The sequence below is a fragment of the Mercenaria mercenaria genome, chromosome 6 (genome assembly GCF_021730395.1).
Source record: "Mercenaria mercenaria strain notata chromosome 6, MADL_Memer_1, whole genome shotgun sequence".
Lineage (NCBI taxonomy): Eukaryota > Metazoa > Mollusca > Bivalvia > Venerida > Veneridae > Mercenaria > Mercenaria mercenaria.
In genome coordinates, this window is record NC_069366.1 from 18,422,485 (window position 1) to 18,448,052 (window position 25,568).

Sequence of the window (25,568 nt, forward strand, 5' to 3'; positions counted from 1 at the left end):
GCATAACCGCCCTTACTAAACTACAGGGCGAAAGAACAATGACCCTATCAGAACACCGTATTAGAGTCATTTACATGTTATATATAGTATGGATTGTAACAACTGATAAATAAGTTTGTTATCTTTTGTATGAAGGATATAGGTCTAATATGCTATAAACTAATATCTGTACGAAGTAGCATAAACACTCGGTAAGGCAGTCTAGGTTTGCCGTCATTGGAATATCAATAACTTAAATTACACAGCAAACATATTGTTAAATTACACAGCAAACATATTGTTAAAATATATACCTGTGCATAATAAATGACGGAAGTATAAAATCTAAGGAATTTTAAATTTTGATAATGGAAACATCGGACGAGCTAGAGAAAATAAAAGAGCTGGAAAATCGCCTGGACGGCTGGGAAACTGAGGAGGACGATGCAGGGTTTAAGTCACAGCAGACGTAAGTTTTTTTGTCTGTTTTATATAGTTATTTTATTATTCTTTATTAAAGGCAAAGAAAATCTCCTATATAAGTGACCCCCCCCCCCCACACACACACCAACAAATGCCAGGCCAGACATCTTAATCGATCCCCAATAAACAGGATCCATAAAACCCATGTAGTCCATGTCAGAGGATCGTAAGTTTTATTGATATGTACAGATAATTGGTTATTGCCTGTGTTTTGCATTTTATTGATTGAGATGCAGCTTTTTTTCAGAATATAAACAAAATTATTTTACTTGATAATATACTAATTGTAACTGCTCTGTCATGTTAAGTAATGTCCTGACCAATTGAATTATAACTCTTGCAGCAAAGCAATTCTCACCCTTTTAGAAAACTCTCACCTTTATTTAATAAAAAAATAATGTAATTATTTAAAACTGAATAAGAGAAATGACAAGTATTTTTTATTAAATTATTATGATCTAGTAACAAAATAAAACCAGAAAAATCGATCATTGCTGGATTTTATTATACAGTTATTGACTTATGTTGTATATATAATAATGTGGTTTTTAATACTGCGTTTTTAAATAAGTTTTAAATGATTTAATGTTTTTATTATTATTATAATAAAAAGTAGAGTATAGACAGTTCATGGTCTTGTGGCAGTTGTCCCCTTGGATGTTTTGTGTGCAAGTCAGTCTGAGTCAGGAAGGGAACCGCGGGTATCTTTATAGACGATTTTGTTAATCAACAACTATATAAAAAAAAAAATCAAATATTTTGTACTATTTATTTTATTTATTATAACCTTTTGACAAATTTAATCGGAAAATAACAGATAAAACATTACAAAAACCAAATAATTATACTCCCACAAATACCCAGACATGTTCTAAAATACCACCCAGGCCTTGAATTAAGGCCCCCTTTTACATATAATACATTAATTACAATTTGGAACACATCCAGGCATCGATTTGTATTTGATATCAGGTCTCAAAATTCAAATTTCGCTGGGCCTACGATCGAATTAGTTTGGCCGGAAAACTACGCAGCGCAGCGTAATCAAATAAGCCTGAATGAATAAAACAAAAACAAAACATGCAATCTATGTACTGCGCAGTAGCTATACAGTAGCTTATTATGAAAAACAGAAGCTAGTCTATCAATGGTCCAGTCTTGTATATCGGCCCTTACCGCAGACCGTATCATCCCCATAGGCCATATACCTCGCATACCAGAATCAGTGTCTTTAATTCTTTTTTTTTTTAACATATTAACCTTTTAACCGCAGCATGACAGCAGAAGTTTTGAAGTAATAACCTAAAGTAACATGAATGGTATACGAGGGACTTACAAGTAAAAATACTGAAGCAACAACAGAAAAGTACGGAGTTTTCTATAACTGTAAATGGCACGGTTTTTTTTTTCAGAGACTGAAACGTTTCGGATGTTAAGTCTGACAAATGAACTCAAAGACTCCGTCTGAAAAGCTCACCGTAACGGTATATTTATAGAACATCACAAACAAAGGTTTTGAACATTATCACCGATCCTGTATGGACCATTTATTCAACAGGCTTATTGTATTTCTTGTTTTTAATAGATTTCATTAAACTGGTCACAGATGTTTACGGGCATTGCCTGAAACTGCAACTCCAGTGTAATTCACCAAATGTTCGATCCTATCAGTGTCACAATACAGGTCAGCTGACTGATCAGACCATTTAACATGTACATGTATGTAACATATCGCGGGGTAACTGATAGATAGGAGACATTTCACTTTATCAAACTTTGTTTTATGTTTAAAACAAACAATGAAGCAATTAATCAGTTAAATCACGATTTTATCTAAATGTAATTAAGCACTGTCAACATAAAAATTGTTGTCGCAAGGACAATAAAAATAGAAAACGAAATTAACAAATTCATTTTTATTGTAGCAATAGATCTAATACAATTATATCATGTACATTTTACATTAGTTTCGTGCCTTGTGATGAAATCAAATCGTCCCAAATACCTATCCACTCTAGCCGAGGTCAATAAAATAAGAACGCATTATCAAGTTTTAAGGCCTTGATATGACTGTTGTAGTAAAATTGTCCATGCTTATGCGTTTTTCGGCTGCAGACGTCTCGAGCGTTTGCACGTTGACGTTGTTGACTAAAACAGAGCTCGGTAAATCGTTCCATAAATTTGCAAAATATAAATACATTCTCAATGTTGGTAGATCTGTTCCTGTTTCATAATTTCAAGATACCGTCGATACTTGGAGGCGCGTGACTGGAACGTGGAAGCAGCCGAGAAGATACTGAAGGCAACCATTGACTGGAGGCGGGAAACTAAGCCACAACATGTCGTCTGCACTTACTGTCATGCAAAACCAGGCTACCATGCAATGGTCAGTATTTCGTTCCCTTTTTTTTTTGTATGTTATGAATGTATGACATTTAAATGCACCAAGCAGTTAAGAATTCAAAGTCCGACATTTATGAGAAACAAAACACAGTATCCAACTACACTTTACAGGTCTTCGTAGCCTTGAAAGCGTCACTATTTCCGCGTGGATTTAAGGTATAGGTCCATGTTTCGGCGAAAAAAGTTCGAACGTCATCAAATCATAGAAAGAAAGCATTGTTTTACATGAAAATTTAACAGCATATAAAACATTTATATCATTTTACAAAACCATTGTCAATTTACGCATATATTTATTGAATTCCGGAAAGGGACTGCTTAAAGGAGCCACACTTCTGGACAGTTCAGCGCCTTTAAAATCTCACCATTTTTAAAAAGCTGTTGTATGTCTTCGTTTTGATGCATTTGCAACATCGTGCGAGAGTTTAAACTTAACATAACTAGGTAATACATCGTTTTTGACAATTGTTTACATTTATTTCTTTACAAATGGCATTCTTATTAACCGGGGGACAACTCATTTTGAATAATTTTAGTATCCAACTCTGTGGGACAGAACAGTAAAACATGTATTGGACAGATAAGTTGTGTGTCAAGATGCTGTTCATTTACTAAAAAATCTGTTATTTTGTGATATACTGCTAAACCATAACCATCTGATTCTACTCCTTCTGTACACGTTTGTTTACTATTAATTTCTTAAGTTCAAGTTAATTCTTACCAAGAACTGTTAGTTAATTACGGCTTATAGTTCGATACAAGCACCATATGGGACAAATCACCTATTTCTGATTCAGACTAGATAGTTGTAGTAACGACACATTATTGAAATTTTGTTTCAGCGCCATGTTGGTTTCGATCGCCACGACAGGCCTGTGTTGTACTCGAATTTTGCTCAATGCCATACGCAGCATAATGTGGTCGAGGACGCCATCCAACATATGATATATCTAACAGAAAACGCAACACGTGCAATGCCTGCGCATGTGTACCAGTTTGTGTGGGTCATGGACTTTACCGGTTCGTATTTGTACAACAAAATTGGTTACACGTTCCGTAGCTAAACGCTAAAAAAGCAGTGTAATTCTTGCGGTATACATGTATTAAATTACAGGCACATGAGCCTGTGTTTATATCAACATAAATATAAAAAAGCAAAGAGCATGTCTGACCTGACAGAGTATATACGAACTACCATATTTTTCATAGATTGAATTTTACGTTATTACATTTCTGGAGATTTCAACAACTTTTGTTTTCGTAGTAATGTTGTTTTTTTCAAGTACATATCCCGTAGCTTTAATATTTCTCCTATATCTGTATTGTTTGCGGGTTACTTTGCCATGTATATTAAAGTCAAAGGGAGCGTGTTTTGACCCTTCATGCATTGTATGCACTATATTTCACTTTGAATTTTTAGGTATGAAGGTCACATCGTGCAATCCGCGTCTTGCACGTGCTGTAGAACAGATCACGTCCAACCACTACCCAGAACGCCTCGGCGCATGCGTATGTGTCAACCATGGACCTTTGTTTCACGCCTTCTGGAAAGCCGTTAAACATTTTATACCACCAACCACAGTTAGGAAAGTACATATGGAGAGACACCATGAAAAAATAGAAGTTCTTTTCAGCGAGTTATTTCCAGATGAACTGAAACACTGGCTTTACGAGGAAATACGATTGAACAAACTTCATCCGCTGCCGAAACAACAGAAAGAGTTCTGGACCACAACTCATACAGGTCATGACACGAGAGGTTGCAAAAGTTACGTAGAAAAGTACTTGAACAACTTGCAATTAGATGAACATAAATCAAAGTGCAATACCTACCTACCACACCCTAACATACTCGACGATATTATAGAAATGAAGAAACAGTGAAAATACAGTTCGATTGTGCAAAGCTTTTGAATTACTTTTTTAAAATGAATTCTTAAACTCATTTTTAGTGGTTAATGTACAAACAAAAATTAAGGTATCACTATCATGACTAAAAGGGTCATGTAAAAGGCAAGACCATATATCATGTAACTGAAAAATTTGAACTTCGACCTTGAAAATAAGTATTTGCATTGATCAAATGTATTTAGAAGAACATATGGACAGAAACCAATTTCTTATTACAATAAATACCATAGATGCTGGAGGATAAAAACAGATGCAGTGATAAACTTCATTCAACTTCTAATGTAAAAATATGAGTGAACTATAAAAAGGTGGAAAACAGCATTAATTTGGAGATATATACCTCTCTTCGATGTAAAATTAGTCATGGAAGAATTTGTAAGTTAAAATGGAAATGATCTACAGCATCAAGTAACTGTTTATGATGCTTGTTGTATGCCATTTTGGTAGCTCAAAATAATGTTACTAGTCAGTACACAAAATGTCATATCTTTTCTATTATTTTTTTCTAGTATGCACATGGCGAACTGAAAAATTGACCTTCATGTATAATACTCTTAACAGTTAAAAACTACTGCTGCCAATTAAAATACCAAGATATTAAGTACAACTGCAGTAACCAGTGGAGATAAATTTTGCTACAAGTATGTCATGACAGCCCTAGATTGCTCACCTGAGTTTCACTGTTTGAACGGCTTTGGTACAAGATTTCAATGTTTTACATATATTATAGCAATATACAGAACACTAACCCTGCTTCCTGGCAGCTATGAACAGAATGGTTTGATACACTCACTTAAGAAACATTTATGTGAAATAATTTGACAATCAGGCCAGTGGTTTGACAAATGTTTTAAACTCTTACATTAAGCCAAACAAGGAAATACTAGCCCTGTCCAAAGAGTTTGGTAGAGGGTGACCCAAGGAACATTTCTGTGAAATTATTTCAAAATCAAGCCAGCAGTTTCTGGCCAGATTTTTTAAGTTTTTTTTTTCTTTTGGTTGCCATGGCTACCAGAATTCTGCATGGATAACTTAGATTTGACAAAATCTGAAAAGGGACCACCCAAAGAACTTCCCTCTGAAGTTTGGTTGAAACAAGCATAGGGCTTTAGGGAGACATTTTCTAAAGACATTAAGGAAAACAGACAACAGATGTTCAACAATCCTAAAAGCTAACCACCAGACTTAGTGCTCTGATAAGCTAAACAGTTATTAACCACTAAAATATTTTATACATTTCAGGTCACAGTCCTCATTACTACACCCATTAACAGTATCAGGGTTACAGAATGACCTAAAAAAATACCAATAGTGTTAATTAATATATTTTCTGTATGTTGAAATGGTATAAACTACTAGAACAAATTGTTCTTTTATAAATTCATTGCAAAGCCAGATTGGCATACTTTCCAAATTTTCCCTCAGGCATACTTAGACCTATATCCTACAAGACACATACTTTTAAATATCTCTAGGATACAGATGCCCCCCCCGCCCCCATCTGTCACTGATCATGGTTTCAAGACTGTATTATTACGACAAATGCAACAAATTTTTTTAAGCAAGGGCCATAACCCTAGTCTAGCCGAGTGAAATCCCAGAGAACACCTGCACAGCTTCACATGCTATATAACAATCCTGTAATATTTTATGATTGGTCAATTACATTTTGAGATACATGGGACACAAACATTTATGTCCTTAATTCATATATTTGACTAAGGCACGGGCCACAACTCTGGTCTTGCACAGTGAAATCTATAAAAGACTCAGGTGTACAAATTCAATAATTTTCCTACATGGTTTCATTATTAGGTGAAATATTTTCTAAGATATATACAACACAGTTTTAAGGACTTTATGTGTATTTTTCACTAAGTCAAGGAGCTTAAATCTGGTCTGGCTGAATGAAATTTCTAACAAAACCCAACATGCATAACTTCGTATGCTGAATAACATTCCTGTAATTTTTCCGACATAATCCTATATAAAGTTCTTTTTGAGATACATGCAACACAAACTTTTCAACCCTTTTTATGCATAGTTTTGACTAGGTCAAGGGCCATAACTCAGGTCTGGCTATGTGAGATAAAAAATAACACTTGATGCAAAACTTCTCATACTGAATAATATTCCTGTGTGGTTTGATGACAATCGGTTAAATAAATTTTGAGATATGCACAACACAAAATTCGGACGGACGGACAGACAGGGCAACTCTTAAGTGCTCTCCTAATTTTTGGGGGCACAAAAATGGGGAAGTAAGGAGAAACAAAACTGTTTATTACATGTAAAAAATTTAGCTTTTTTCTCAAACTTGTCCAAAAATGACAAAATTAGTGTAAACTTATTGAGGACTTTTCTTTTAACAACACTAAGGAAGTGCATTTTAGATTGATATCTTGTATATAAAAAACAATATTACTTCATAAATAGTTTACATCTAAATTTTATTCATCAAATAAGTAAATACATCACAATTAACAGACTGTTATCAGACAGATGAGTATCTGTAACAGAAGTAGCACTTCTCTCTAATTGGTCAAACATACATTTAATACGTTATGATTGTTCAAAAATACATCATACAAAATGCATGTTTCCATAAGTAACACAAAAGAATCTGACACTTAAAATTAAAAAAAGAAGAAAGTAGTAGTTACATTTGAATAGGGTATGCCACCAAGATGAGGGGAAAGTAATTAGCTTTAATTAGCATGATGTAAAGTTCGGACAGATTCCCTCCGATTCTATAACTTGATAGACTAACTCTTTTGAGAGTGTGTCGGTGTATTTCAAAGACAACACATATTTTTTAACATAAATACTGTCTGGAGGAGTGTCATTCTTCTGAGGCAATATCAACATAATCCAACATGAAAATATCTTACCAAAACTATACTAGCACTTTGATTCCAAGTATTCTAAACTTAGCTCTAATGAGACTAAACTTTGGCCATGCTAAGTTTGAAAAATCTGCATGTGTGTCCTTCAGATCAAATAAATATGTGAAGAAAAATGCAAGAATGAAACATGTGGATGATGAAAAGACATTGACATGAAGATTACAAATTCTCCGTTTAGACCAGTCGCAGAGAGATTTTATAACTGTTTCACAACTGTATTTTGTTTAAAGTTTTGCTTTAATCGAGCTGTTGTATCATGAACTTCAGTTGTGTGATGAACATAAGAAAAGATGAATGAATACTGGTTATTTCTTTGCTTTTTTCTTCTCTGCCTCTTCCTCTTTCTCTTTCTCAATCTCTGCCAGATACTTGTCTATCTCATCAGAATCTATCATCTGAAATTCAGACATATTTTAGTATACAGTGCAATTTCCCTATTCAGTATACAGTGCAACTTCCCTATTCAGTATACAGTGCAACTTCCCTATTCAGTATACAGTGCAACTTCTCTATTCAGTATTCAGTGCAACTTCTCTAGAGTGAACTAGAGCTATCACTTCAGGTAATTAATACCCCCAATATTGCATTGATACAGGGAAATAAAGTGTTATGGTCACAATGAATCTGACCTTTAAGTATGACCTTGACCTTAGACATAGTGACCAGGTGTGTGCACTATGCATGTCATCTGGATGAGATTAACAGATGACGAAAATAATTCCAGGGATTCCGAAGATAGGGAGCAGACATTTATGTCTGCTCCCTATCTCAGCTCCCTATATCAGCTCTTTGATCTTAGTCTTCTATGTGTGACCTTGATCCTGAATTTTGTGACCCGGGTCATGTCCTCTGCACAGTGTCTTAATGAGGTAAACAAGAGATGCTTCACTTCCGAAGATATTGTGCAGATTTGGAGGAGAATTTAAGCCATTCGACCTTTGGCCTCCAAGTGTGACCTTGACCTTCAACCTAGTGACATGTGAGGTGCAGTCTGCACATTGTGTTGATCAGGTATATAACTGATGCTAGCTCAATGAAAAGATTGAAGGGTTTAAAAGATATGGAGCTGTCATCATACAATAAAGAATGGACAGACATGCATTATTTCAATATATTTCCATATTTACACATGCATTTTGGGGATATACAAGCACTGGCAAGACTAAACTGTGTTTGTGAACAGCTTCTGTTGCTCAGGGTTCTGCTTAATGAGTGGAAAAATGCTGCCTTTGCTTATCTGCAACATTGTTAAGAATACATTATACTGTTTTTATTTGTTTGTTAACTTTTGGGTTTAGCAACATTTTTTCAACAATATTTCAGTTATGTAACAGAGGCACTGAACCTAATCAGTGTTCCTGGATTCTATACCAGTACTAACACGTGCCCTGCAAAGTAACAGCCATTTTCTTCACAAAAATTAGAGGTGGATGATAAAATGACTTCAAACACAATGTCTGTTATCAAATCGTCACAGAGAACATATACTTCACCAGGTTATCAAAATCATGCCTCTGTGATCAAGTGACCTTATAAACCCAACCCTGGAGACCCGACACTGCAGCTCAATGCAGCACATATACTGAAATGTTTCAAAATACTGTGGTATCTACTATGCGGTACTTCCGTTCCATCATATACACAGCTTAACACCACTGAACAAGAGATGCCGTGCTTCATCATACATAATGACTTTATAATAAACTAGCAAAACAATAAGTGGCTTAAAGGGTTTAAAAGAAATACACTATATACAACAAGAGGACCATGATGGTCCGAATCGCTCACCTATCCCCACATGACCCAGTGCTGAACTGAGTATGACGTCATTATTTCTATTATTTGACATAGTGACCTAGCTTTTGAGCACATGTGACCTAGATATCATCAAGATAAAAAATTCTAACACAGTTTTCATGAAGATCCATTGAAAAATATGACCTCTATAGAGGTCACAAGGTTTTTCTATTATTTGACCTAATGACCTATTTTAAGGCACGTGACCCACTTTTAAATTTGACCTAGATATCATCAAGGTGAACAGTCTCACTAATTTTCATGAAGATCTCATGAAAAATATGGCCTCTAGAGAGGTCACAAGGTTTTTCTATTTTTCGACCTACTGACCTAGTTTTTGACCGCACATGACCCAGTTATGAACTTGACCTAGATATCATCAAGCTGAACATTCTCACCAATTTTCATGAAGATCCATTGAGAAATATGGCCTCTAGAGACATCACAAGGTTTTTCTATTTTTAGACCTACTGACTTAGTTTTTGACCGCACGTGACCCAGTTTCGAACTTGACCTAGATATCATCAAGGTGAACATTCTGACCAATTTTCATGAAGATCTCTTGAAAAATATGGCCTCTAAAGAGGTCACAAGGTTTTTCTATTTTTAGACCTATTGACCGCACGTGACCCAGTTTCGATCTTGACCTAGATATCATCAAGGTGAACATCCTGACCAATTTTCATAAAGATCCCATGAAAAATATGGCCTCTAGAGAGGTCACAAGGTTTTTCTATTTTTAGATCTACTGACCTAGTTTTTGACCCCATGTGACCCAGTTTCGAACTTGACCTAGATATCATCAAGGTGAACATTCTGATCAATATTCATGAAGATCTCATGAAAAATATGGCCTCTAGAGAGGTCACAAGGTTTTTCTATTTTTAGATCTACTGACCTAGTTTTTGACCCCACGTGACCCAGTTTCGAACTTGACCTAGATATCATCAAGATAAACATTCTGACCAATTTTTATGAAGATCCATTGAGAAATATGGCCTCTAGAGAGGTCACAAGGTTTTTCTATTTTTAGATCTACTGACCTAGTTTTAGACCCCATGTGACCCAGTTTCGAACTTGACCTAGATATCATCAAGGTGAACATTCTGACCAATATTCATGAAGGTCTCATGAAAAATATGGCCTCTAGAGAGGTCACAAGGTTTTTCTTTTTTTAGATTTACTGACCTAGTTTTTTTATCCCATGTGACCCAGTTTCGAACTTGACCTAGATATCATCAAGGTGAACATTCTGACCAATTTTCAAGAAGATCCATTGAGAAATATGGCCTCTAGAGAGGTCACAAGGTTTTTCTATTTTTAGACCTACTGACCTAGTTTTTGATCCCACGTGACCCAGTTTCAAACTTGACCTAGATATCATCAAGGTGAACGTTCTGACCAATTTTAATGAAGATCTCATGAAAAATATGGCCTCTAGAGAGGTCACAAGGTTTTTCTATTTTTAGATCTACTGACCTAGTTTTTGACCGCACGTGACCCAGTTTCGAACTTGACCTAGATATCATCAAGATGAACATTCTGACCAACTTTCATAAAGATCCCATGAAAAATGTGACCTCTAGAGTGGTCACAAGCAAAAGTTTACACACGGACGACGGACGCCACGAGAGCACAAAAGCTCACCTTGTCACTTTGTGACAGGTGAGCTAAAAATACAATTAGAGTTATGGAGATTGTAACCTAACATGCAGAAGATGATTATAAAGATTTTTTTTTAATTTCAAGTCATTATCTTTTATAGTACCAAAGATAGGTCTATAAACGAAGCTTTTATAAATAATTCAAAGTATGAAAATGATTCAAAGTATTTGGTGATTTTGACCTTGGGTATAATGGGCCCAGCCCCAGCAAATATTTTGTTTGTATCCTGGACAATGTTTGTGTGATGTTACAGTAAGATATAAGCAATAGTAACAAAGATAGGACAGAAAAACAAAGGTTGCCGAAAACCTTTAACCTTAAAAATAATCGAAGTATAACACCTTGGTGACCTGACCTTATGTATAATGGGCCCTGCCCCTGCAGATACTTTGTTTGTATGCCGGACAATGTATATGTGAAGTTACAGTAAGATATAAGCATCAGTAACAAAGATAAAACGGAAGGACAAGCTGATGCCGAGGTGAGTAGAATAGCTACCCTATTCTCAGAATAGTGGAGCTAAAAATGTTGATACAGGATGCTGGACCATCCCCCTATACTAACAGCTCACCTTGAACAAAGTTCAAGTTAACTATAGAGTAATAGGAGCAACATGGGCAGGAATTTTGAACCAAATCCCTTAAAATAGTGTACATGAGTTTGAGTTAGCATCTTTTTCAACAGTCTTTCAAATGACATGTCTATTTATATCAGTAAGTACAAAGCCCAGCAGCCTACCCACTTAGCTGAACAAGAGGTTCATGATGACACTGGATCACTCAACCGAGTAATATGAGCTACATGTTTCAAAGATCAAACTGATGATAAAATATTAAGAAAGTCAGTAGGTCACATTCATGGTCAATGAAATTCAGTTTTACGATTGGTGTGCAAAACTGTGTATGTCATCAAAATTTCAAGGCTGTATCTTAAACAAGAGGACCATGATGGTCCTGAATCGCTCACCTCTTCCCACATGACCCAGTTGATAAACATTCAGACCAACTTTCATACAGATCCCATGAAAAATATGGCCTCTAGAGAGGTCACAACGTTTTTTCATTATTTGACCTACTGACCTACTTTTTGAAGGCACGTGACCCACTTTCGAACTTGACCTAGATATCATCAAGATGAACATTCTGACCAATTTTCATGAAGATCCATTCACAAATATGGCCTCAAGAGATGTCACAAGGTTTTTCTATTTTTAGACCTACTGACCTAGTGTTTGACCGCACATGACCCTGTTTCGAACTTGACCTAGATATCATCAAGATGAACATTCAGACCAACTTTCATACAGATCCCATGAAAAATATGGCCTTTAGAGAGGTCACAAGGTTTATCTATTATTTGACCTACTGACCTAGTTTTTGATGGCACGTGACCCAGTTTCGAACTTGACCTAGATATCATCAAGGTGAACGTTCTGACCAATTTTCATGAAGATCTTGTGAAATATATGGCCTCTAGAGAGGTCACAAGGTTTTTCTATTTTTAGACCTACTGACCTAGTTTTTGAAGGCACGTGACCCAGTTTCGAACTTGACCTAGATATCATCAAGGTGAACATTCTGACCAACTTTCATAAAGTTCCCATGAAAAATATGACCTCCAGAGTGGTCACAAGCAAAAGTTTAAGGACGCACGCACAGACGGACGACGCGCGATCACAAAAGCTCACCTGGTGAGCTAAAAATCCAAGAGCGACTTAAATTCAGAAGGGTTCATCTTTCTCTTATCTCAAGTTTTCTCTCTTTTAACATTTACCAAAATATTTTTTCACTGATAACATATAAAGTTTGTATGTTTTTTCCCTTATAATGTTAAAAATAATACTTTTAAAGGTTCTCCTCTCTTCATAATTGCAAGTTCCACATTTTTCCCGCCGGTTTGTACGACTTCTAGTAGAGCTTTCAGTGTCAGTTTGATACATTCCTTATCATTTGCCGCTACTTCATCTGTGTAATGTTTCTCAAGAAACTCTCGTACAGTCTTTGCACTTCTACCTATAGCATTAGCCTGGAACGTAATGATTGGTTGTCTGAATAAGGACAGTTTGATTGACATTATGATATAAGTATATTCAGAACGAAACAATACCCTTTCACTGTGCTGGATATACAGCCATTAAAACTTTTCCAGGTTAATAATTACAGCAAAACGGATAAAAAACACATTGTTTAATCCACCTTTTCCATTACAATGTTTTTCCTTGATTTTTTTTTCCAAAATACATTTTTTGCCATAAAACTGTGATAATGAAAAACCCCTTTAAAATTCAAAAAAGATTCTACTACTGCCCATGAAGACATTTAGAACTAGAAGATGCTTTTGTATAAAAGCGCATGTCTCCCCCAATGCATAGTAGTGATAGGCAAGAAGTCAATAGGGGACAGGAGTAAAAGTCAAAGAGATACTGATGGTTGGCTGCAATAGGGATCATCTACTCAACATGTCCAATCATCCCATGAAGTTTCAACATTCTGGACCTAGTGGTTCTCAAGTTACGGATTGTGAACAGTTTTCCAAGTTCTGGCCCCTGTGATCTTGACCTTTGATCAAGTGACCCCAAAAACTACTCCATAAGCCCTGCCACCCTATGAAGTTTGTAGGTTCTAGGTTAAATGGTTCTCCAGTTATTGATCGGAAATGAAGTGTGACAGACAGACAGATGGACAGGGCAAAAACAATATGTCGGAGGTGGTGGGGGGGGGGGGGGGGGGGGGGGAAGACATAATGATGTATAACTTGTATACGAATCCTGCAAAATGAAAATGAAATTCATGAAAATCCCTGTTAGCACCTCCCCCACAAAACAGTTTGTTGGGTGTTTATTGTTTTATTTGTTTTGGGTTTAACGCTGTTTTTCAACAGTATTTCACTCATGTAACAGCGGGCAGTTAACCTAACCAGTGTTCCTGGATTCTGTACCAGTACAAACCTGTTCTCCGCAAGTAACTGCTAACTTCCCCATAGAGGTAGAGGACGAATGATTTCAGACACAATGTCTTTTATTAAATCGTCACGGAGAACATACACCCCGCTCGGGGATTGAAGTCGCGACCCTGCGATCCGTAGGCCAACGCTCTCCCTACTGAGCTAAGCGGGCGGGCTTGGGTGTTTAATGGAAAAGCTCAACATCAAGTTGACAAAATTACAGTACAGGTTTTGAAGCAATCACCTGATATTTATGGTTAAAAAAAGATTTTTAGGGCCAATCACAGGTAACATTTACATTTGCAAAATTGAAAAACAGAGGACCAACTGGACTTAAGCTGTTCACCTAAGAGGGATTCACAAGGTTGATACTTAACAAATGTTATTGCTGAAAAACTTCAAATATTTCAAGTTTTCCTGTGTAACACCTGGCCCATATGACAGTATCAACTATTGAAGGGACCTGACCTAGAATTAAAGTAGCAATTTTAAGCAATCCTAAACTTCTGGATTTCAAAATTAGTCTTTTGTTTCCAGTATTATCGCAGGGTGTAAACTGTGTTAATTTTGGTAAAATTGAAGGGTGAAAATTAGGTTAATTTCAAGTAAAATTGTTGGGGGTACATTGTGTTCAATTCCAGTAAAATTTCTGGGTGTGAATGAACATGTGTGTTTACCTTCCATTCATGGTATGTTCCTGAGGGATCAGTCTGATATAGGTGTGGCCCATCATCATAACCAATTAACAATGCAGATAAACCAAAGGGACGTCTTCCATTACTCTGTGTATATTTCTGAAAACAGATTATTTCAAACATTCTTCATATCTAACATTGTATTTTCCTTACAAGTAAGAATTTTCTAAACATTTTCGTTTCAGGCCAGCGATAGATTTATAATTACTGTAAAATCAGAAATTATCAAAATGGATAATTGCATTCTATTTTCATTGTCCATAACAAATATGCGAGTAAAAAGTATTATAGATATAAATAGCGCCATATGCCTAAAAAATTAGTCACATATTCAAATATTCTGACATACAAACCATTTTCAGTTACTTTAACCCTCATCATGCTGGGCACAACTGAGTCTGCTTTTGCGACCAGTGTAGATCATGATCAGACTGCACTGTTCGCCATTCAGTATCTTTTTGGTAAGCACCCCTTTTGACAGTTAATGTACCAGTTCATTATAGAAATTTAGCAGGATAAGGGTTAAACTTTGCAATACATGTAATAGCTGACTTCACAGCTAAGATTCATATGGTATTCTGCTTCATACAGTAGTCATGTATACACTGATGCTGCATAAAAGACTGAGAAATTCTTTATTTAAGCACTCTTTATTTAACATTGACTCCCATAGCTACAATACAACAAGTTATATACCTGTTTAAGTTGTGCTATATATCTGGTAATATATTCTATAGTGACAGGATCTTCCACTGTTAGTTTATGACTCTGACATTCTACTCTTGCTCTGTTAATGAGAATTCGAGCATCAGCTGTCAATCCTGGAATTTGAATATATAATAATTAGTGTTATTACATTAATTAATACAATGTGATCTTTAAAACTAGGTCAGTAGAACTTAAAACAAGAGGGCCAAGATGGCCCTAGGTCGCTCACCTAAGAAACACTCCATAACAGTGTAAAACATGTTTGATCTAGTGATTTCAAGGAAACAAATATTCTGACCAATTTTCATTAAGATTGGACCAAAAAATTGGTCTCTTGCGATAAAACAAGCATTTTCTTAGATATGACCTAGTTTTTGACCCTAGATGACCCATGTTCAAACTTGACCTAGATTTTATCAAGGCAATCATTCTGACCAAAATTCATGAAGATCAACTGAAAAATACAGCCTCTATCACATACAGAAGTTTTTTCTTTGATTTGACCAAGTGACCTAGTTTTTGACCTCAGATGACCCATATTCAAATTCGACCTAGATTTCATTAAGGCAATCAACCTGACCAAATTTCATAAAAATCAATTGAAAAAAACAGTCTCTATCGCATACACAAGATTTTTCTTTAATTTGACCTAGTGACCTAGTTTTTGACCTCAGATAACCCATATTCAAAATCGACCTAGATTTCATCAAGACAATCATTCTGACCAAATTTCATACAGATCAATTGAAAAATACATCCTCTATTGCATACACAATGTTTTTCTTCGATTTGACCTAGTGACCTAGTTTTTGACCCGAGATGACCCATTTTCGAACACGGCCTAGATTTTATCAAGGTAATCATTCTGGCTAAATTTCATGAAGATCAGTTGAAAAATACAGCCTCTACTGCATACACAAAGTTTTTCTTTGATTTGACCTAGTGACCTAGTTTTTGACCCCAGATGATCTATTTTCGAACTTGGTCTAGATTTCATCAAGGTAATCATTCTGACCAAAATTCATGAAGATCAATTGAAAAATACAGCCTCTATGATTATCGCATACACAAGGTTTTTACGTGATATGACCTAGTGACCTAGTTTTTGACCCCAGATGACCTATTTTCGAACTTGGTCTAAATTTCATCAAGGTAATCATTCTGACCAAAATTCATGAAGATCAATTGAAAAATACAGCCTCTATCGCATACACAAGGTTTTTCTTTGATTTGACCTAGTGACCTAGTTTTTGACCCGAGATGACCCATTTTCGAACTCGGCCTAGATTTCATCAAGGCAATCATTCTGACCAAAATTCATGAAGATCAATTGAAAAATACAGCCTCTATCGCATACACAAGGTTTTTCTTTGATTTGACCTAGTGACCTAGTTTTTGACCCGAGATGACCCATTTTCGAACTCGGCCTAGATTTCATCAAGGTTATCATTCTGACCAATATTCATGAAGAAGAATTGAAAAATACAGCCTCTATCGCATACACAAGGTTTTTCTTTGATTTGACCTAGTGACCTAGTTTTTGACCCGAGATGACCCATTTTCGAACTCGGCTTAGATTTCATCAAGGTTATCATTCTGACCAATATTCATGAAGATTAATTGAAAAATACCGCCTCTATCGCATACACAAGGTTTTTCTTTGATCTGACCTAGTGACCTAGTTTTTGATCCGAGATGACCCATTTTCGAACTCTGCCTAGATTTCATCAAAGTTATCATTCTGACCAAAATTCATGAAGATTAAATGAAAAATACAGCCTCTATCGCATACACAAGGTTTTTCTTTGATTTGACCTAGTGACCTAGTTTTTGACCCGAGATGACCCATTTTCGAACTCGGCCTAGATTTCATCAAGGTTATCACTCTGACCAATATTCATGAAGATTAATTGAAAAATACAGCCTCTATCGCATACACAAGCTAAATGTTGACAGACGACGGACGCCGGACGACAGACAACAGACGACGGACGCCGGACATCGAGCGATCAGAAAAACTCACCTGAGCATTGCTCAGGTGAGCTAAAAATTGGTGCAACAACAAGCCAAAACCTAATGAACCAGAAGAAGAACTTAGATCAGAAAATATGATCGCTACAGTTTATAATTATGATCATGTCTTCAGCTCAATCCAATGACAGGAGAGCTAAAATATCAGACGGCCTTTTGTTATCATCATATCTAAGTCTGCTCCTGTTATCCATAAATAGCTGTTAACTTAAACAGATATTCCATTACAGAATAACTTTATCAACTGAATAATTCAATCGTTCTGGATTTAGACCTTGGTACACCTATAGTCAGGCTATATCTGCCACTTCTACATGTACATAATCTGTAATGACACTTTATCTTAGACATTATACATTGTAAATATCACCTAGACTATATAGCAAGGAGTATACAAGTAAAACAAATCTTTTGCATGTGTTTTACAATCTAAAAAAAGTACAGATTTTCAGACACCATGAATTTAGCTGCTATACAATAGTTAAGGAATTCTCACCTCAGAGCCTGCTTCTGTATCTTTAGAGACAATTTATAACTATTTTGGCCAAAATGCCAATTCATAACTGAATTTAGATCTAAACTTGTTATATATTATTGATTCTGCCTTTGCGACCAGTGCAGACCAGGATCAGCCTGCACATCCCTGCAGTCTGATCATGGTCTGCACTGTTCGCCATTCAGTCAGTATCTTTTTGGTATGCACCCGTTTTAACAGTTAATGGTACTGTCCAAATGAATGATTGACAAGTTCATTATATAAATTCAGCAGGGTAAGGGTTAAATATGTAATAACCTGCGAAAGCTAGCGCTACATGATCATCCAGCAAGGCTATTTTTCTGACAGTCCTGTCCTCCTGTAGTTTGGCCACCGCTTTCTTTTCCACTCCAAGTACAACAATATCCTTGCCTCGCACACCAACCTGAAACATCACAATTTTAATAGAGTAACTAGTGTGCAACTTATCTTTTTGACCAATCAGAGGTAGTTATTTTTTAAAAAATATGGCTTCTTATTCCAGAAGATCAATGTGACTGTAGCAATAATTTTCGAAGAACAGCTCTACACGGTGAAGAGCGTCAAATGAATGTGCATGCGTACCAATGACCACCCCTTCATCGTATTTCAAAGGATGCTAGTCAAAGGTAGGCGGAGAATCCAACACAACTGACTGCAATTCTGATTGGTAAAACGTAGATTTCACACTATGTCAGATAGAGTCTATGAAGAGAATTCTTCGAGAAAAAGAAACCTCGGTCGGTCACTCCCTATTGGTTTCTTTTTCACGAAGAATTCACTTCATAAACAAAACTCTATAACGTAGATAATCCTTCCTGAAACAGGACTAATGATCTGTGACAGGGATTTCTAGGGTTTTGGGGTTTAATAACCCTGGTCAAATTGGGAATTTTTTACATGGTAAATTGTCAAAATTGGGGGAAAAGTATCAACAAATGAATTATATTTTGAAGTTTAAACATTAAAACATTTATTCTTATTACTTTAAAATTTTATTTTCAAGATTTAATTGTAGACAGTCAAATGAATAACAAGTTTAAAGTATCCTTTGGTAAAAGTGAGAGAATTTAGTTTTCAGGATTTGTTTATGTTGCTGATTCTTCACAGACCTTGCAGAAGTTGAAAAACTCTTCATTGTCATGTTTAAACTTTTGTTTACACGTAGTAAGTTTTCACCACAAATGCAACAGTTGTATAAAAAGTTGTGTGTGTGTGTGTGTGTGTGTTTACTCGGGTGAAAAAATCGGGTCATAAAAATCTATGCTGTATATCATTAATGGCAAAAGAAATATCTGTCAACAAGCTTTGGGCACTTTATTCAATAAATGTTAATGTATCTTAGTGTTTTGAAAGGCTTTTGCTTAAAAACATACAATATTTTGGCAGAATCATATATATGTTTAATTACTGCCAAGATGCAGATAGCCATGCAACTAAAAATAGTAACAGGTTGATTTTTCAAACAATTTGTGTGATTTCTTTGGTGAACAAAATTTAATATGCAAGAATTCTTTTGAATTTGAAAACGGAAAAATTCCCAATCGAAATGAATTTTTGATTATTATGATAAACAAGAGCTGTCTGTAAGACAGCCAAGCTCGACTATTCAAAATATTGTCCCAGAAGCAGGAAAATATTACCCAACAAGAGCTGTCCGTAAGACAGTCAAGCTCGACTATTCAAAATATTGTCCCAGAGGCAGGAAAATATTACCTAAAAAGGTTAAATATCAAAAGAGTTTTAAGTTCAAAAGGGGGAATAATTTGACCAAAATGCATATCAGTTATGGGACTTGCTGCTATCAACTAGTTTTATAACCCCGAAGGCACATGTGAAGTTTCAATTCAATATCTGCATTAGTTTTGGAGATAGAAACTCGCATGTAAAACTTTAGCCAGAATTTTCAAAGTCCAAAAGGGGGCATAATTTGCCCAAAATACATGTCAGAGTTATGGGACTTGACCCAGTGAGGTTGGTAATTGATCTAGAAAAAGAAAAAACAAGTTTCAAATATATAATTATGTCTTTTAGTAATTGCCGTATGTACTTGCACGCAAAACTTTAACCAGGATTTTCTAAGTCCAAAAAGGGGAATAATTTGCTCAAAATACATGTAAGAGTTATGGGACTTGATCCAGTGAGGTTAGTAATTGATCTAGAAAATGAAAAAATAAGTTTCAAATCTATATGCCTTTTAGTAATAGCTGTATGTACTTGCACGCAAAACTTTAACCAGAATTTGCTAAGTCCAAAAGGGGGCTTAATTTGGCCAAAATGAAGGTCACAGTTATGGGACTTGCTGCTATCAACTAGTTTTATAACCCCGAAGACACATGTGAAGTTTCAAATCAATATCTGCATTAGTTTTGGAGATAGTAACTTGCATGTAAAACTTCAACCAAAATTTTCTAAGTCTAAAAGGGGGCATAATTTGCTCAAAATACATGTCAGAGTTATGGGACTTGACCCAGTGAGGTTGGTAATTGATCTAGAAAAAGAAAAAATAAGTTTCAAATCTGTATGCCTTTTAGAAATAGCTGTATGTACTTGCACGCAAAACTTTAACCAGAATTTGCGAAGTCCAAAAGGGGACATAATTTGGCCAAAATGAAGGTCAGAGTTATGGGACTTGCTGCTATCAACTAGTTTTATAACCCTGAAGACACATGTGAAGTTTCAAATAAATATCTGCATTAGTTTTGGAGATAATAACTTGAATGTAAAACTTTAACCAGGATTTTCTATGTCTAAAAGGGGGCATAATTTGCTCAAATTACATGTCAGAGTTATGGGACTTGACCCAGTGAGGTTGGTAATTGATCTAGAAAAAGAAAAAATAAGTTTCAAATCTATATGCCTTTTAGAAATGTCTGTATGCACTTGCACGCAAAACTTTAACCAGAATTTTCTAAGTCCAAAAGGGGGCTTAATTTGGCCAAAATGAAGGTCAGAGTTATGGGACCTGCTGCTATCAACTAGTTTTATAACCCCGAAGACACATGTGAAGTTTCAAATCAATATCTGCATTAGTTTTGGAGATAGTTACTTGCATGTAAAACTTTAACCAAAATTTTCTAAGTCCAAAAGGGGGCATAATTTGCTCAAAATACATGTCAGAGTTATGGGACTTGACCCAGAGAGGTTGGTAATTGACCTAGAAAAAGAAACAATAAGTTTCAAAGCTATATGCCTTTAATTGATGGCTGTATGTACTTGCATGCAAAAACTTAACCAAGGTGTGACGCCGACGCCGACGCCAGGGTGAGTAGAATAGCTAGACTATTCGTCGAATAGTCCAGCTAAAAATTAATTTTGATTGGGAATTTTTCAGAGTTTTTTTAAACCAAAATTTGGAAGGTGCCTGTGCCTGTCCATTTTGTGAAGATTAAATGTGATTTTTTCAAAAATTGGGAAGAAGTAGCATGCTATTTCCAACAAGAGCACCGCAATGCGGAGCAATATATGCCCGAAGATATGACCTTTGAACGCTAAGTGTGACCTTGACCTTGAAGAGAGCCATCCGAAACATGCGCTCTGTAAGTCGTCTTGATGTGCTTTCTTTCTTTTAAAATCCTTCAAGCAGTTCAAGAGTTACAGAGCGGACATGAAACAAAGTCAGATGACATTTAACCCCCTAAGTGTGACCTTGACCTTGAAGTGAGCCATCCAGAACATGCGCTCTGCATGTCGTCTCGATGTGGTGAACACTTGTGTCAAGTTTCCTCAAAATCCTTCAAGGGGTTCAAGAGTTATAGAGCGGACATGAAATTGCTAATGGACAGACGGACAGACAGATACCAGCATCATAACATAATATGTCCCTTCAGTCGCATAATAATTGGGAAATAATTAGGGGTAATGCTATAACTGAAAACAAGTGAATGAAGTATTGCCATGCAATACAAAGTCTCCTACTGGAAGGCACCTTATAGTTTCTACTGCAGTATAACATAATGAATTGATATCATATATGTCAATGATGTATAAACAATATTGTATTATAAATACAATATGTTATAACAAAACACTTGGATTAAATTTGCATACATAAAAACCTATAGTTGCTTTCATATGGATTTATTTTGGCCAATTATGAAAAAGTTATCATATAAGTTATCTATAGTAACCACAAAGGGAAATCAATAAAAAAAAAAAATTTAAAAAAAAAAAAAATCTATTAGAACAAAAAATATATTACAAGTCCACAGAAAACTCTTTACCAGGTTGAGATAGGTCAAAATACATCTAAAAAATCAATGTAACATGCATGTTGTACCACAGAAAAGTTGTCTCGATTTTTCCCTATGGCCAGTAATAAACAAGAGGACCATGATGGTCCTGAATCGCTCACCTTGACCTAGATATTATAAAGATAAAAATTCTGACCAATTTTCATGAAGATCCATTGAAAAATATGGTCTCTTGGGAGGTCACAATGTTTTTCTATTATTTGACCTATTGACCTAGTTTTTTAAAGCACGTGACCCAGTTTCGAACTTGACCTAGATATCATCAAGGTGAATATTCTGACTTATTTTCATGAAGATCCATTCAAGGGTATGGCCTCTAGAGAGGTCACAAGGCTTTTCTATTTCAAGACCTACTGACCTAGTTTTTGACCGCAGTTGACCCAGTTTCGAACTTGATCTAGATATCATCAAAATAAACATTTAGACCAACATTCATACAGATCCCATGAAAAATATGGCCTCTAGAGAGGTCACAACGTTTTTTCATTATTTGAAATACTGACCTACTTTTTGACGGCACGTGACCCACTTTCGAACTTGACCTAGATATCATCAAGATGAACATTCTGACCAATTTTTATGGAGATCCATTCACAAGTATGGCCTCTAGAGAGGTCACAAGGTTTTTCTATTTTTAGACCTACTGACCTAGTTTTTTACCTCACATGACCCTGTTTCGAACTTGACCTAGATATCATCAAGATATACATTCAGACCAACTTTCATGAAGATCCATTGAAAAATATGGCCTTTAGAGAGGTCACAAGGTTTTTCTATTATTTGACCTACTGACCTAGTTTTTAATGGCACGTGACCCATTTATGAACCTGACCTAGATATCATCAAGATGAACATTCAGACCAACTTTCATACAGATCCCATGGAAAATATGGCCTCTAGAGAGGTCACAGGGTTTTTCTATTATTTGACCTACTGACCTAGTTTTTGACGGCACGTGATCCACTTTCAAACCTGACTTAGATATCATCAAGGTGAACATTCTGACCAATTTTCATGAAGATTTCATGAAATATATGGCCTCTAGAGAGGTCACAAGGTTTTTCTATTTTTAGACCTACTGACCTAGTTTTTGATGGCACGTGACCCAGTTTCGAACTTGACCTAGAATTTACCAAGATGAACATTCTGACCCATTTTCATAAAGATCCCATGAAAAATGTGACCTCTAAAGATGTCACAAGGAAAAGTTTACGCACGGACGCATGGACGACGGACACCGCGCGATCACAAAAGCTCACCTTGTCACTTTGTGACAGGTGAGCTAAAAAGTAACAATATAATCTATTTATAGAAATTACAAAGGGAGGTAATTCTTAAAACAAGGGTGCCTCATAACAATGAACATTTGTGCCAAGTTACATCAAAATCCCTCCATGCATGGAGAAGAAATGCTCTGGACAGTCATTCTTAAATTTAAGCTTTGACCTCTAGGTATAACCTTGACCTTAAACCTAGAGACCTTGTTCTTGCGCATGACAATCCGTCTTATAGTGGTGAACTTTTGTGCCAAGTTTCATCAAAATCCCTCCATGCATGAAGGAGAAACGCTCCCAACAGTCATTTTTGTATCTGACCTTTGGCCTATAAGTGGGACCTTGACCTTAGACATAGTGCCAAGTAATATTAAAATCCCTTCATGGATGGCAGAGTTATGGACCGGACAGGAAAAAAGCTCTGTTGACATTTGACCTCCAATTTTGACCTTGACCTTTGAGCTAGGGGTCTGGGTCTTGCGCATGACATGTCCTCTCCTTATGGGGAACATTTGTGGCAAGTGATATTAAAATCCCTTAATAAATGACAGAGTTATGGACCGGACACAAAGCAGACCCTGTTCATGCCATGCTGACATTTGACTGCTAAGTGTGACCTTGACCTTTGAGCTAGGGGGTCTGAAAGTTGAGCATGACACATCATCTTATTATGAGGTACATTTCTGCCAAGTAATATTAAAATCCCTTCATGGATGGGAGAGTTATGGACCGGACAGGAGAAAAGTCGCCCACTTTCGAGAGCCCTGGTTATAGCAAGCAAAGGGCCAGCTCAAGAATCGAGCTTTGTGGTGACGCAAGTATCCTTTCACACTTGACTGATTTTTAAAGTTTTGCAAGAAGCTATAACAAAGCGCACCCTAGTGGACAGGAAGAACTTCTCTCCGCTAGGTAGTAAACTAATACAGAACGTCTTTCGATTGATCAATAGATTACATAAATAATGTATGACTTTGAATCAGTCAAAACAGTATTCAGTTATTTTGAAAAAATATTTCAAACATTATTTGGTAAATTACATTTGCCAATTTACCCACACAGCTTATCGTTACTGAGTTTGCAGTACACGAGGCCGGGGTTTTCCATTTAAATGACAACATGAATTTACTATATATATTTAGTACTGGCATTCCAGTTTTTGTGGGGTTTTTTTTCAGTACTTTATCTTTCATTTTCCCCCTAAAAAAGTTTCCTGCGTAAATATTGGACAGAAAATGGAAAATATTGTCACTGATATTAATAAAGCCAGTACGAGAATGCGGCAAATAGGAAATGACGTCACCGTGACACCAGCTTCCCGTAAATTTTGCAAAGTATGATATATTCGCCGTAACAGGTTTGACACTAAATGTAAACTTTCCGTTTTCAAGTGAATAAGTTCTCGCGAATTTTCATTTTCTTTTGAGAAGTGAATAGTTTCTTTGTAATATATATTTTATAAGCTAAAACTGATTTCCTTGACAAGTTCGATTTGAGGCTTTGCTTTATTTCATAATTATTACTTATTTTGCCGACTCAAAACAAAGTTCTTATTCATTACTGTTTTAATTCTTATGAAAACGTAATAGCGAGCTCAAAGGACCTGCTCAAGAATTGAGCTTTATGGTAACACAAGTAATAAAAAGTTCAAGTATACTTTTTCACACATGGCGATGGATTTTAAAAGTTTCGCTGGTAGCTAACAAGGCAACCGGTGGCATTCCCTAGCCTAGAAAGGTAGTGGTTCTCTCTGCAGTGAATACAGAACTTTATCTGATTGCTCAAAAATCGTGCAAGAAAGGTTTCCACTTAGCTGAGAAAAGGTTTAATTTCTTTAAAAAGATAAACGGACAGAAAATGGAAAAATATTGTCAAAATAAGCCTAAAGCCAGAACAAGAACGCAGCAAACAGGAAATACGCCATCGTGAAACCGGCTTCCAGTAAATTTTTCGAAGTATGATATTCACTGTAGCAAGTATGATGACACTAAATGTAAACTTAGTTTTCA

General features: G+C 36.0%; 2 protein-coding genes across 2 annotated transcripts in view; one reads left to right on the forward strand and one right to left on the reverse strand.

Annotated features, from left to right (window-relative positions):
• The first annotated feature begins 24 nt into the window (after positions 1–24).
• LOC123549513 (uncharacterized) lies at positions 25–7,986 on the forward strand. The gene is made up of 4 exons (XM_045337653.2): positions 25–448; positions 2,704–2,848; positions 3,708–3,885; positions 4,286–7,986. The coding sequence occupies exons 1-4, from the start codon at positions 348–350 to the stop codon at positions 4,747–4,749; spliced, it is 888 nt and encodes a 295-aa protein (XP_045193588.1). The 5' UTR covers positions 25–347; the 3' UTR covers positions 4,750–7,986.
• Positions 7,208–25,568, reverse strand: part of LOC123549514 (proteasome subunit alpha type-7-like) — a 21,935-nt gene continuing 3,574 nt past the window's right edge. The window contains exons 2-6 of the mRNA XM_045337655.2: positions 18,315–18,441; positions 15,479–15,603; positions 14,765–14,881; positions 12,987–13,169; positions 7,208–8,077 (exon numbers count right to left, since the gene is read on the reverse strand). Coding sequence (XP_045193590.1) covers positions 7,988–8,077; positions 12,987–13,169; positions 14,765–14,881; positions 15,479–15,603; positions 18,315–18,441 — 642 coding nt within the window. The 3' untranslated portion in view covers positions 7,208–7,987. The remainder of the gene's footprint in view (positions 8,078–12,986; positions 13,170–14,764; positions 14,882–15,478; positions 15,604–18,314; positions 18,442–25,568) is intronic.

Excerpts from the sequence above, each read along its gene's own strand:
- LOC123549513 (XM_045337653.2), top strand. The coding sequence starts at position 348 with ATGGAAACATCGGACGAGCTAGAGAAAATAAAAGAGCTGGAAAATCGC. Across the intron at positions 449-2,703 it reads GGGTTTAAGTCACAGCAGAC|ATACCGTCGATACTTGGAGG; the intron begins GTAAGTTTTTTT and ends CATAATTTCAAG. Across the intron at positions 3,886-4,285 it reads GTGGGTCATGGACTTTACCG|GTATGAAGGTCACATCGTGC; the intron begins GTTCGTATTTGT and ends TTGAATTTTTAG.